Source organism: Pongo abelii, chromosome 1 (genome assembly GCF_028885655.2).
Source record: "Pongo abelii isolate AG06213 chromosome 1, NHGRI_mPonAbe1-v2.0_pri, whole genome shotgun sequence".
In the NCBI taxonomy this organism is placed as follows: Eukaryota; Metazoa; Chordata; class Mammalia; order Primates; family Hominidae; genus Pongo; species Pongo abelii.
This window is the reverse complement of record NC_071985.2, coordinates 206,247,014-206,259,861: the sequence shown is the minus strand read 5'-3', so window position 1 is coordinate 206,259,861 and position 12,848 is coordinate 206,247,014. Positions and strand designations below refer to the sequence as shown.

Genomic DNA, 12,848 nt, shown 5'->3' with positions numbered 1-12,848 from the left:
TGCTCTCCTTGTCATCAAGGGACTGGCAATTCTCCCATAAAAGATTCCTTTGAATGTGAAAGGCTTTTTATTTCTTTATTTATTTGAGATGAAGTCCCACTCTGTTGCCCAGGCTGGAGTGTAGTGGCACAATCTCAGCTCACTGCAGCCTCCACCTCCCGGGTTCAAGCGATTCTTGTACCCCAGCCTCCCGAGTAGCTGAGACTACGGGTGCACGCCACCAGGTCTGGCTAATTTTTGTATTTTTAGTAGTGACGAGGTTTCACCATGTTGGTTGGCCAGGATGGTCTTGAACTCCTGACTTCAAGTGATCCACCTGCCTTGGCCTCCCAAAGTGCTGGGATTACAGGTGTAGGCCACCGCGCCTGGCCCGTGAAAGGCTTTTTGTCCTTAAGCTTCAAGAGCACCCTCTAAGCTCCCACACCTCCTGGGGCTGAGGGGCAGTTCAGGTGGAGCACCTGAAACTGCTCCCAGCCCCATGATCTAGGAGGGAACTAGGTGACAACTAGTCCCGAGCAGAACTTCCAGGAAATGGTGCCAGGTTGCCCTGGCCACTGGGCAGCCAGGAGGGGGCAGTGAGGAACTGGTGGAGGCAGCATGTAGGGAGGGCGGCTCCTGAGGAATGTGTGAGGGCTGCCTGCGATTATGGGTTCCTGTAATCATGTGCTGGTTTGTGTCCTTGTGCAAACAACAGGGATCTGTGCACGATATGTGCGCCGGTCCTCGTGTGCCCACTCACGTGTCTCTGTGAAGCCCCAGCCCATACCTGTAACAGGGAATCCACTTTCTTCTTAGGTAGCCAAGGGTGCAGGCACTTCCTGCTCTAAAGGTCTGGGATAGCCAGGCCCTCAGCCAAGCTCACTTGATTTCAAAGCAAGAGCAAAAATGACCATCACCGTTCACTGCCCTTATAAAACTGGGCACCAGGGAGTGGAGCAGGTAAGAATGGAAACCTTTAACAGGCTCCCTACAACGTTAAAGTCCTCAATGATTTTGGATGGAGACTCTTAAGCTGTTTCAGTTGCATGGTAAACACAGCATTGGGCTCTGGCTAGAGAGAGGCCTGTGTTTGAACCACGTTCTGTTCCTGGCCAGCTATGTGATCTTAGGCAACTGTGAATCTGTTTCTCTCCTGTGTAAAATGGGGGACCCTTGCCTCTTAAGAATGAAATAAAAGATATGCAGTCTTTGGCAGGTAGTGGGCGCTTAATAAATGCTTATTCTTCTCAGGATCAGCCCAAGGAGGTGAAGTGACTTGCACAGAGTCACAGCTTCCGAGCGGCAGGGCCAGAATTCAAGTTCAGCCCTCTTGCTTCCCAGAGCCACATTCCTTCCCTCCAATTCCCTAGCAAGGGAGGCTCCCGAACCACCATTTTGTCTTCTGCCAGGGCGGGCGTCTGGCTGCCTGTCAGTCACCGGCCTTGGGAAGCCAAGTGCTGACTAAACACAGGCCTGAGCAGGCGGGTGGAGCAAAGGGGCTCTGCAGGGGCGAACTGGCTCCGCGGCCCCCTTCTCTGCACCACCACCTCCAGCGATGAGCTCAGAGCGGCTGGCGCAGCAGTTGCTGACAATTCAAAACTTCTGCCCCCTCTCCTGGGATGCCAGTGGGTGACTCTCTCTCCGAACAGCAGGCGTGACCCGCAGTCACCAACTCTGCTCCCGCCCCTCTCCCAGGGGCCACTACACTGTGTCTGCTGGGCCCGGAACTGGGTGTCTGCTCATAAATTACCCCCAGGGACAGTTACCCGCAGCAGCTGTGCTCGGAACAACCGTTGCTTCCTGGGTAGGTCATTTTTTGGGTCAGAATACAAACCCAGCCCCCTCGCCTTCCTCAGGCAGGAGAAGGGGCGTGCAGCAGCCTAAACCTTTTATCAGATTCCATTGTAAATTGTTCTATTTCAGGTAAGTTGCTTGGGTCTGAGAGGCAGACAAGATGCCGGCCAGATGTTGGGCGCAGCATCAGCCTTCAGCCTGTACTCCTCTCCTGCCTGATGCAAACAGTTGCCAGCAGATTGTCTCCTGAGGCCCCAGCACACCCCCTTTCTCATGGTGAGAAGGGGACTGGGTATCTGGGCCTGCAGGTCCTCCAACCTGGGTCTCCTCCTCAACTGAAATGGTTTCCAGCCTTCTCCACCTTCTGCACACGGTGCACTTTCCGCACCCAAAAGCCTCCTGCCCTTTAGGCCCACCCACACTGGAGCCCCTCCTGAGCTCTGGCCACCACCTGTGGCTGTTAGTGTCACTTCCTTCTAATCTCTTGTCCCATTAAAACAATACCACAAACACCAGAGGTGGTTGAGTGGCTACAAAGACTTTATCAAATTATTTAAAATGTTGGCATTTAAGTATTCATGTGTATACAGTTACATGGAACCTTCAGGTCAGTGGGGCACAAATGTGGTATACACACAATGAGCCTGGCAGGGAAGCAAATGAGACCAGGCTTGGAGCTACAGGGATTTAAAAAAATTGGATGTCTTTCTGAGGGTCTGAGAAGAATAGGGCAGAAGAGGAAAGGGTCACTTTAGGGTCTGGCTTAACCCACTGCCTAGATCTCCAACTGAAGAGCTCCTTTCCCATCCTCAGGGGAAGAGTGCCTGTTTTCAAACGGCATCCCTACTACACGTATACCCCTTCCCTAAAATCTTGATGTGACAAACGCACCCAAGAACCCACTGGAATATGTCCTTATAAATATGTTTGTATCAGAGAAAACAAGGCACTTTGGGAGCATTATGGCTTACTCTACTACATGTACACCATTCTAGACAGAAAGTAAAAACTGGTTAGTTCCTCAAGTGAATTAACTGAATAAACTTGATAACAAAATTGTTCCCTAACCCACACTGAGGCACAGTTAAAGTGAACACGGCAGGAGGCACAGAATGAGGCACATCTCTGCGCGACACCTGGTCCCAGGTCAGCTGGACCCCAGCAGGGCTCAAAGCCTGATGCCCCCAGGAAGCCTGACATCTCTCATGAGCAAAGCCCCCTGGCCTTGGAGCACTGGCTCCCTCCCTCCCCGTGCCCTGAGGTCAGGTGAGGGGCCGCAGTGGGAGGCAGTCCTAGAGCAGAGCTGGGACACGGTGGGAATGCTTAAGCAGGGTCACCAAAGCCACAGAGACCTCAATCTGTCCAAGCTGGCGCTGCAGAGTCAGAGGATCGGCGCCACGGGAAGAGATTTCACATTAGCCCTGACAACACCGCCTCGGCTCTGCGGTGACATTGGCCAGGGTCGTTTCTGACGGCACTCGAGCTTCCACTGGAGGCGAGCTGGAGCCTGGGCCAGCTGCTCTGAGCCTCCAAGGGCTGGCTGAGCCTGCCCCCTCCCCCGGGCTGCTCCTTTGGAATGTACCCATCTCACAACCAAGGCAAAGCCACAAGTCGCTTCTGACACTATTGGAAGCTGGGCCCCAGGGCCACAGGAATGGGGGCAGGTCCCCTTGGCGGGGTGAACCAGGAAGGGAGGAGGCTCCTTGGCTTCAGCGCTTAGGAGTCCTTATGGGCCACTGTTCCATACTCTCACTAGCTTAGGCCCAGATTAAATAATCACTAAACTTTGCATCCTACATTACGTGAGCCCAAAAACAGGATTACCTGCATTGGGTCCTTTATCATCTTAAAGGGCTCTGGGTCTAAAGGAGCCATTTTTTTTTTTATTTTTTTTGGTGCATATGCATAAGTGGAGCCCAGAGGGCCTCTCGGCTCACTGGGTCCCCGGCCCCCCGAGCTGAGGAGGCTTTGCAAGGCCAGCTGCTACAAAGTGCCGAGCTTGGCTGCATAGATTTTAATGAGAGCGTCAGGCAGAGCTGTACTGTTGCTCTCCGGGACTTGCAGATCATTACCAAACCAGCTGTAGGATGAGAACACAGCACATCGAAACCCTAGGAGGTCACTGAGCTAATGATCTAATCCTACCTTCCGCAGGCAGTGCCCCCCCTCCCCACCTCCTCCTGCCCCCAGCCCTTTCCACGATGGACTCAGTCCATTCCAGAAGCCAGGCCAACACCGCCCCCTTCAAGGTCAGAGCAGAATGACAGTGAGTGGCTCTAGCTCCTCTTTTTCCGGAAAGGAGGATGGGGGTAATTCAGTCAAAGCCATTAGGCCCAAACCCTGGCCTGGCCAGGCCCCAGTTCTCCTATTTGGGAGAACCACTGCCCTCTGCCTGCCTCTCCAACTACTGCTGGGCTGCGGCCCAGGCGCCTTCAACGGCCATTTTAGGGTTCCGATGAAAGCACCTTCGGCTTCTAACGTACAGGCTGGGAAACAAGGTGGGGGTCCACATAGCCTGGTGTCTCAACATGGAGCTTAGTGCCAAGTCCTGTGCCAGAGACACCTGATCCGGAGAGAGGGAAGAGGGCACACTTGGGAGTGGCCACAGCAAGAGGGCATGCTGGCCCCTACAGGCTCAGTCCCCACACCCTGAGTTCCAGGAAAGAAGGCAGAGGAGAAGCGGCCAGCAAGGGCACAGAGGCAGAACCCATGACTATACACTCTCTCCTCAAGCCGGAGGGCTTTATGAGGGCTTTGGCAATTACTACAACCATTTGCTGTGCTGGGTAGGGACAGATCCTGTTTCTCTTTGTTTCAGGGCTCTGAAAGCCGGAGAAGCCAGCAGAAGCCGATTTCAGCATAAGAGGCTACACAATAGTTAGGGCAGAAGAAAAGAAACCTCACTGTTGGCTAGAGCTGACCAGTTTTTTTCTGAATAATAGCACCTGTGTATTAGCTCTGGGAAAAGCGGGGAGAGAGGGAGCTTCACCATGTGCAATGAGGGGAGCTGGAAACAGGATCTGGAGTCTCTCTGCCTTTCAGCCTGCTTCATGGCTGCCAGGCCCCCCCCAGGCAGGTACCAGCATGGCTGCCAGCCTGAGGGACTGAAGTTTCCACAGTTGGCAGAATCTTTGTTTAAACTGGGGAAATAAAAGGGGGAGGAGTTGCAGAGGAATTGAAAACAGCACCTGTCAAAGCTGCCTATCCCCTTCCTTCTCTCACTACTTCTGGTCCCCCAGAGGGGCTGGTCCCAAGGCTATGTGGTTGGCTGGTGACAGAAAAGGGGCAACAAAGAATGACAAGAGAGGCTATGAAGGTCTGAGCAGCACCGACAGGGCTGGCACAGACCCTGAGCCCTCCTACTGGGACCCCAACCTATGGTGAGGTCTGGAGTAGCAATACAGCCGAGAAAGCTCTGCCCGGACTCCAGCAGGTGCCCATTCTTTGGTCCCAGAAAGCACAGGTGACTTGGAATCAGGAACTCTGGGCTCTAGCTATGTCACTATCCAATTGTGTGACCTTGAGCAAGTCACTTCCCATCTCTAGGCCTCAGCATCCTTAAAGGGTGGGACCCACGGGGCTCCACTGTTCTTCCAGTCCTGCAGATCCAAGTCTTCAGGCTTTGCTCCTGACAGCCAGAAGAGGCCCCTGTCCTCATGTGTCAGGGATAGTTTGGTCATGGATACTAGAGGTTAAAACTGGGCTGTGTTGCCTGAAGGCATCTAGAGGTGGTAGTGGTGCATCCTGAACACCATACTCACCAAAGGGATCCTGGGAGGGAGGCAACAACACCAGCCTACAGAAAGGCATCATTTTTGGGCAGAGGAGGTGAGACATTCTTTAGAGGCTTGATGCCTCCTGGAATAAAGGGCATCCCAGGCATAGAGATCGCTTAGCAAAAGGCAGGCCCACCCTGCTGATTAGGGCAGAGGGTGAGGCAGTCTGGCCGTTGGAGCCTTCGGCCTACTCGGCCCTTTCAGTGCACGGGAAAGGGGCCAGCTGTGTCCATTCAGGCCACTCCCCCTGTTTTAGAACCAGAAGGTGGCTGGCATTCGAAGTGGCTGAGGGCACAGGTTTTAGAAGGCTGTAGTTGAATATGGCTCCGAAGGGAAGGCCCCATCTCCAACGGAAACCCGATCAAAGGAATCTGCTTTGGGATTTCTCCTTCCGTTCAATATGCAACAGGCACTTGAAGGAAAGAGGGAACATCCCAGCTACTGAACCTCAGGAGCCCCACAGGGCCTGAAAATGGGGAGAGGAAATACATGTTGACTTGGAGGAAGCACTTGGATATATCTTTGGTTGCTTCAGGGAAAGCTTTGGCCCCTTAAAATTACTTTTTTCCTCCCTTTTCTCCCCTACGGGTCTGTTGGGGTTGGCATCAAAGAAGGCAGGTAGGAAGGAAAGAAAAAGAAGGTGGGCAGCAGGCAGAAAGAGTTAATCGGACCAGTCGTCCTCATCAAATTCAGAGGAGTCATCTTCTGAGTCACTGTACTCAACAGCAATGCGACGAGACAAGATGGTGGCCACGTCATTGCCCACAACATCCCGCTTCTCTTGTTCCCGCTGCTCCTCAACCCTGCGCAGCTGAAAACCTGGTGGCAAAGAGACAGAAGGGTGAGGAAGGCGTGTCCTCAGCCTTGGAATCCATCTGGAACTGGGTAAGAGGGAGTGGCCACCAATGGGTAAGGGGTATTGGAAAGGATAGAGAAAAAGAAGGTTGTTATGGAAAAGCAGAAGATGAGTTTATGAAACTGATGGCCCTGATGCCACAGGTGTGTCTGAAAGGCAGCCTGCTCTCCTTTCTGGTTTACACACTTTCAGGCTGATGAGGACTTCTCATGAGGCTTTGAAGTGGGGAGCAGCCACCACATTCCATCTAGCAGACCCTCAGCCTGCCCAATTCCATCAATTATAATGGGGCTCAGCTGCCATAGACTGTCCTCTCTAGATTAGAAGTTTTTTGAGGATCATAAACAGAACAAACCACGATAACCCCTTGGGACTAGACCTGGCCCCTGATAGAATAAATGCCCCAATGTTCCAGGAGGATGAGATGATGAAGGGGGAGGGGAGGGAAGAGGAGAAAAGAGGAGGTAAAAGAAAATGGGAGAAAAAAGGAGTGAGAAAGAGGGCAGGGGGCAAGGAAGGAAGACATGAAGGGTAGAGCAGTGGAGAAGGCTGGGGGGTTGCTGAGTCCAGTTGAACAAGGACCCACTAGGACAGTGATTCTTGTTTTTTTCCGAAGGCACAAAACCCTTCGGAGAAACTGATGAAAAATGGGGATCCTTCCCCAAGAAAAAAAAAATGCATGCAAACACACGTAAGCATACATTTCCAAGGACTTCAAAGATCCCAGTTTAAGAATCCTTTACTTTAAACCAAGGTGGAAAGAAATCTAAATCTCCATATTTTTAGGGTGAAGCCTTTTCTCAGGCTGCTCCCAGGCCTAATGTCCCAATCTCTCCCCACCCAATGAAAGCCGTTTCCTGGGAAGGGCACAGGGACCCCCTCACCCATCCCCCAGTCAGTCATCCCAGCTTCAGAAAGACAAGGCTCCATAGTCCCAGACCCACCACTGAAATTTACCTTGACGGATGGCTGAAAGCAGGTCGCTACGGGCATCGCTCACGGCAGGCAAGGAGGACTTGGGCTTGGTGGTATCAGAAAGCGGTGGTGGTACAGCAGGCTGGCCATCTGCACCAGTGAAAGGGGGAGGAGGGGGCCCCGGAGGAGGAGGAGGAGGGGGAGGAGGAGGTTCTCCTCCTGTTGGCTGGGACAAGGGAGGTGGTGGCAGAGTCGGGTAGTCAGCTGCTGGTGGTGGAGGAGGAGGTGGAGGGGCAGCAAAATCAGGGTGAGGTGGGAAAGATGGGGGTGAGGGTGGTGGAGGTGTCCCTGGAGACCCAAATCCTACAGGTGGTGGTGGAGGTGGGATGCCTATCATTGGAGGCGGAGGTGGCGGAGGGGCAGGTGGTGGAGCAAACCCGGGTTTAGGGCCTGGTGGAGAGCCTAGAGGAGGAGCTGGTGGTGGATGGCTTGGGCTGACCACACTGGATCTTTTGGGTCCAGCCAAACCAGATCCTCTTTGGTTGTCCGCTGGGTAACTAAAAGGCCAAAGAAAAAAAGACTCACCATCACCCTTAGAATGCAAACACCTATCTACAGTTAGCCTTGGCTATCTACAGTTAGCCTTGTCTATCTACAGTTAGCCTTGTCTATAAGCGGAGGTTTATCTTGGTTGACTGTACCATTTCACTTTCACTTGAACAGAAAGAAAAGCCTACAGATGGTCAGAACAGACCAATAATGAAATAAGCAGCCTTGTAAGGTAATGAGCTTCCCACCAGTAGGGGAGGATAGACAGATTGAGTAAAACTACCTGCAAAATGTAGACTTGAGATTCCTCTATCAGGTATGGGCTAGCTGAGACATCTCTTAGGCCCCCTCTGCCTTTCCAGCTCTAAGGGGAAGGCACCCTCCCTCCCCTTCTCTAAGAAGGATGGTCCATGGCAGTTGCTAGTTTAATCCTGGAGCCAGTTTAAGGGTGCATGCAAGAAAGAACTGGAAGAAAAATTCAAACACCACCCACACACTAGGCTCTGTTTCTCAGGCTATTAACATTCACCAGCATTGGAGAGGGCAGGAAACCCAAGCCAGGCTGACCACACCTGAGTGGGATATAGATTTAGGTGAATGCATCTTCAGTGCTCATGTGGGGAAATCTTGAGAAAGAATGAATCTCAATCCGAGAATCTGCAGAGATGGGAAAGGAATGTGCTACCAGACTCCTGACCCAGGCCTGAAAGAGGATTAAGGCTACAACTCTCCTGGGATCAGATTTGCTCGGCTGCAGCTGCAAGGTCTCAGGCCATGTGTGAAGCTGAAGGTTTTCTTTTTCCACCTTTGTGTCTACCCTGCACTAACAGCTACTCCTTAGAAAAGCAGCCATTTTGGAATTTTCCACAGACCTTCCAGCCTTAGCTGCATCTGACAGGGCCACCAGCAGGAAGTGATTTGGGAAGCAGAAGGAGATTTGGGATTAATGGTTTCTAGGGCCAAGAAGAACGAGGGGAGAGAAGGAGGACAGCACAGCTTTAGCTATCCATCCGAGGGGTCCTCAACATACTCAATCTCTAATTAAGAAGTATCCAAGGAGAAAAGTGCACCTTTATCAGGCATCAGAAAGGACAAAAGTAACAGAGAAAACAGTGCAATCTGAACAATTCTCAGATCTCTTTTCAGTCATTACTGCCTAACACTTCCACTGTACACCTCTGCCAGGGACACGGACAAATATCAAAATGGACGAATTTGGAGTTTCATCCCCCTTTTCCCTTTGTTTCATTGTTTCTGGAGATTTGACACAGCAGTGAAACTAACCAGAAGCACTAAGAGAGGAAGTGACTCTATGCTAGGTTCCCAGACAACTGGGCAAGGTAACTGCTAACTATATCACGGACAGCAGATTGTACCACTTCATTTCATGATGAGTTAAAGCTAAGGAAAAGGCTGGGCATAGTGGCTCATGCCTGTAATCCCAGCACTTTGGGAGGCCGAGGTGGGTGGATCACGAGGTCAGGAGATCGAGACCATCCTGGCTAACATGGTGAAACCCCGTCTCTACTAAAAATACAAAAAATTAGCTGGGCGTGGTGGTGGGTGCCTGTAGTCCCAGCTACTCGGGAGGCTAAGGCAAGAGAATGGCGTGAACCCGGGAGGCGGAGCTTGCAGTGAGCCAAGATCGCGCCACTGCACTCCAGCCTGGGTGACAGAGTGAGACTCCGTCTCAAAAAAAAAAAAAAAAAAAAACCATAAATAAAATAAAGTTAAGGAAAAAACAAGAAAGAAGCTGGTGATTTCTATTTGTTTGGGTATAGGCAAAACAGGAGTAGTTAAGAATATAGGTTCTGGAGTCCAACTGACCAATCACGGCTCTGCCCTTACTGGCTGTGACCTTTGGGTCATTTCATTGACCCCTCTGTGCCTCACAGTTTACTCATTGTAACATGGGGATAGTAACAGTACCTACCTCAAAAGAGGACTCCTATGAGAATTAAGCAACATATACATACAGTGTTAATTATTTCTATTATCTAGACATTCTTGTTTGAAGTTATTTTAGTGATCTTGACCTAGGATTTTTACTTTTTTTTTTTTGGTCTCGCTCTGTCACTCAGGCTAGAGTGCAGTGGCATGATCATGGCTCACTGTAGCCTTAACCTCCCAGGCTCAAGCGATCCTCCCACCTCAGTCTCCTGAGTAGATGGGACCACAGGCGTTTGCCACCATGCTTGGCTAATTTTTTTGATTTTTAGTAGGGATGAGGTCTTGCTATGTTACCCAGACTGGTCTTGAACTTTTGGCCTCAAGAGATCCTCCCACCTTGGCCTCCCAAAGAGCTGGGATTACAGGCGTGAGCCACTGCTCCTGGTCCATTCTTTTGTTCTCAAGTGTATAACTACCAATAGTGGATGGAGTAGGTACTATCATTTACCTGAATTCTGCTGGTGGAGGAGGCAAGTTGTCCTCGGAGAAGGAAGGAGAAGGTGAAGAAGCAGAGTCTGACTGTGGTGGTGGCGGATAGCTACTTGCATCCACGTTTTCAACACAGCCAATGCTGCCATTCTGGTACACCAAAGTGGGTGGATACCTGACAATGAACCGAATGCCAAAAACTGTCATTTAAAGAGCCTGAGTGGGTTTTTTCTTCTTAAAAGGTACTACAAAAATGCATTTGATACAAAAGCTATTAGGGAGAAGTAAAATAGGTATATTTCCCACATATTTTCTGTTACACTGAAATTTTATTTTAAGACTAAATATTCTATTGTCAAATATATCCCAGATATTTATGCTGAATTGTTTGTAGTAACAGGATTCAACCCAGATTATCAAAACCATGCTGTTCCTTGCCCAGTGTTGGTCTTGTCAAACCCAGCAGTTCTTTTAAATTCTCTCCCCAGTGTCAGATGCAGATATACCTGAATCCCAAAGTCTGTACTGTGGCAAAGGGTGAAGCCAAGTCTCAGAGGCTAGTGAGCTGCAAACACGTGACTGGCACACAGCCTGATTTTGAGGTCAGCAAGCCTCTGGAGAGCTCGAAGGCCAAGGAGGCACTGGATTGCAAAATCAAGCTGAGGATGAATGCAGGGTGCTATGTGGTAGTAAATGTGGTCTTTCTGCGAGGTCTCTTATCAAACAAAATGAGCTGACGATTAAAGTAGGGTGCTAGGGCTTGCCTCATGAAAACCTGTCCCTCAGTGCACTGGGCCTTGGGTGAATTTGTTCTGGGTGAACAACAACAAAACTTCAAACAAGCACAAATACACCAAGCATCAGCTAGCAAAATCCGGCCTGCTCTGCTCCACCTCCCCCTCTTTCCACCATTGTTGGGGTCTAAAGAACTCATCTAAAACAGACCCCAGGGAGAACAGAGTTGGAGAAAACTAACTGAATCAAAAGATGCTCTGATGTGGAAAATCCCCAAGGCCTGGAGCCCTGGAGCCTTGGCACGTCTCTTTATAGGTTCACCAACAGGCATGTCCAGATAGACTAACCATGAAGCCCCAACTCCAAACTGCCTGGACAACAGGAAAATGGAAGGCAAATCCTCATCTTCCTACTCACAAAAAGAAGACACACACGGGTAGCTGGCATTCTGAACACATAAGCTTCTGGCCTTAGAGTCATTGAACCTATGACAAGTGCCTGTCTGAACAGGATTGGTCCATGGAACAAAATGTCCCCCTTTACTGGGAGGTGAAGGTAATGAAGGTACCCTCAGGGCTGATTTCCCAGTAGAGAAAAAGGTTCATTTTTTCCTTTCACCATCTTCATCACTCTTTAAAGCAGATCTCTTAATCCACGAAGAACAAGTGTCAGAAGTGTCAAGATTTTTAAAAGTCAAGATTTTCATGGTAGAGGTATTTCTAAAAGCAAGAACAACTCAACTCTTTGCTTTTATCATTCCTAGACACCCAGCACGGGCTGGCATGGTTCTCTGACAGCCATGATGCAATGTATTCAGAGAAAAAACCAGGGCGACATTCATGCCAAGCAGTCATGGTGACTTGGCTTTGAATGTCAACCAGGTCAGACACCAGGATAAGCATCAAACCAAGCTTTAAAACCATCTTTTTCCCCCTTTAAACCTCCAGTGTGATTTGGTATTGGGAAATGGGGTCAGACTGACACCTCTTATTTCTCCACAGAGATATATAGCCTCAATACTGGCCGAGCAAACCTTTCCCACACTGTCTATGAGGTCTGCATTCAGTCCCTTGGCTAGCTTCTCTCCCAAGACTGACAAAGGCTGACTGAAAAGTTGCTTTGGTGATGTGAACAGCTTTCTTGCCTAGGCCTCCCCAGCCCTGAGAGTGAAATGCCCAGTTCTTAGGCATGACCTTCAAATCAATGCTCTGGAGGCAAAGGATTCCCAAGACCACTTTTCTTCCCTTTCCAGTCTTTCCTCTGGGGCCCTTAGATGTGTATCTCGCAGAGTAAGGGCACTAGGAGCCATGGGCTTTCTTTTCCAGACCACTCCAATCACCTCATTTAAATTGCTGAATCTCTTGATTTATTTAGCAAATTTTCATCACCAGATGGATGCACTTTAAAGTAGCTGATTAACAGTGGTATTGATCTAAGCCACGGAGACAGACTTCAGGGGGTGTGAAAGGTGTCACACCAGAGCTGTCAGACTGTTGTCCCCAGCCCCTTCAAAGAATGCTACCAACAGTACAAAGGCATTACCTACCCAGAAGTCCCCAGCTTTTCTTTGGACTCCACAAATTCTTGCCCCATCTTCATTTTCTCCCACTCTTCCTTACGTGTCTTGATTTTACGTGGGTTTACATTCCCTCGATTTGGATTATCTTTCTTTTCTTTCTATAATGAAAAGGAACAGGAAGGTCTTTGTAGAACATTTTCCAAGTTCTTCATTAAAATTCTACCCATCTTCATGGATGCGTATATAAGAGATGATTTGCCTAGACAACATACAATAACTACAGAACTTACAGAATTACTGGGTTTGAAGTGACCCAGAAGCCATATAATCCAAACCATCCCTGGGT

The 12,848-nt window shown here is 50.0% G+C and overlaps 1 protein-coding gene across 2 annotated transcripts in view; it reads right to left on the bottom strand.

Moving 5' to 3' along the window:
* Positions 1-2,295: 2,295 nt before the first annotated feature.
* WASF2 (WASP family member 2) overlaps positions 2,296-12,848 on the bottom strand; it is an 86,940-nt gene continuing 76,387 nt past the window's right edge. For both annotated transcript variants that reach the window (XM_024249467.3, XM_063714085.1), the window contains exons 6-9: positions 12,530-12,660; positions 10,268-10,423; positions 7,363-7,877; positions 2,296-6,368 (exon numbers count right to left, since the gene is read on the bottom strand). In XM_024249467.3, the coding sequence (XP_024105235.1) occupies positions 6,211-6,368; positions 7,363-7,877; positions 10,268-10,423; positions 12,530-12,660 (960 nt within the window). In that variant the 3' untranslated portion in view covers positions 2,296-6,210. The remainder of the gene's footprint in view (positions 6,369-7,362; positions 7,878-10,267; positions 10,424-12,529; positions 12,661-12,848) is intronic.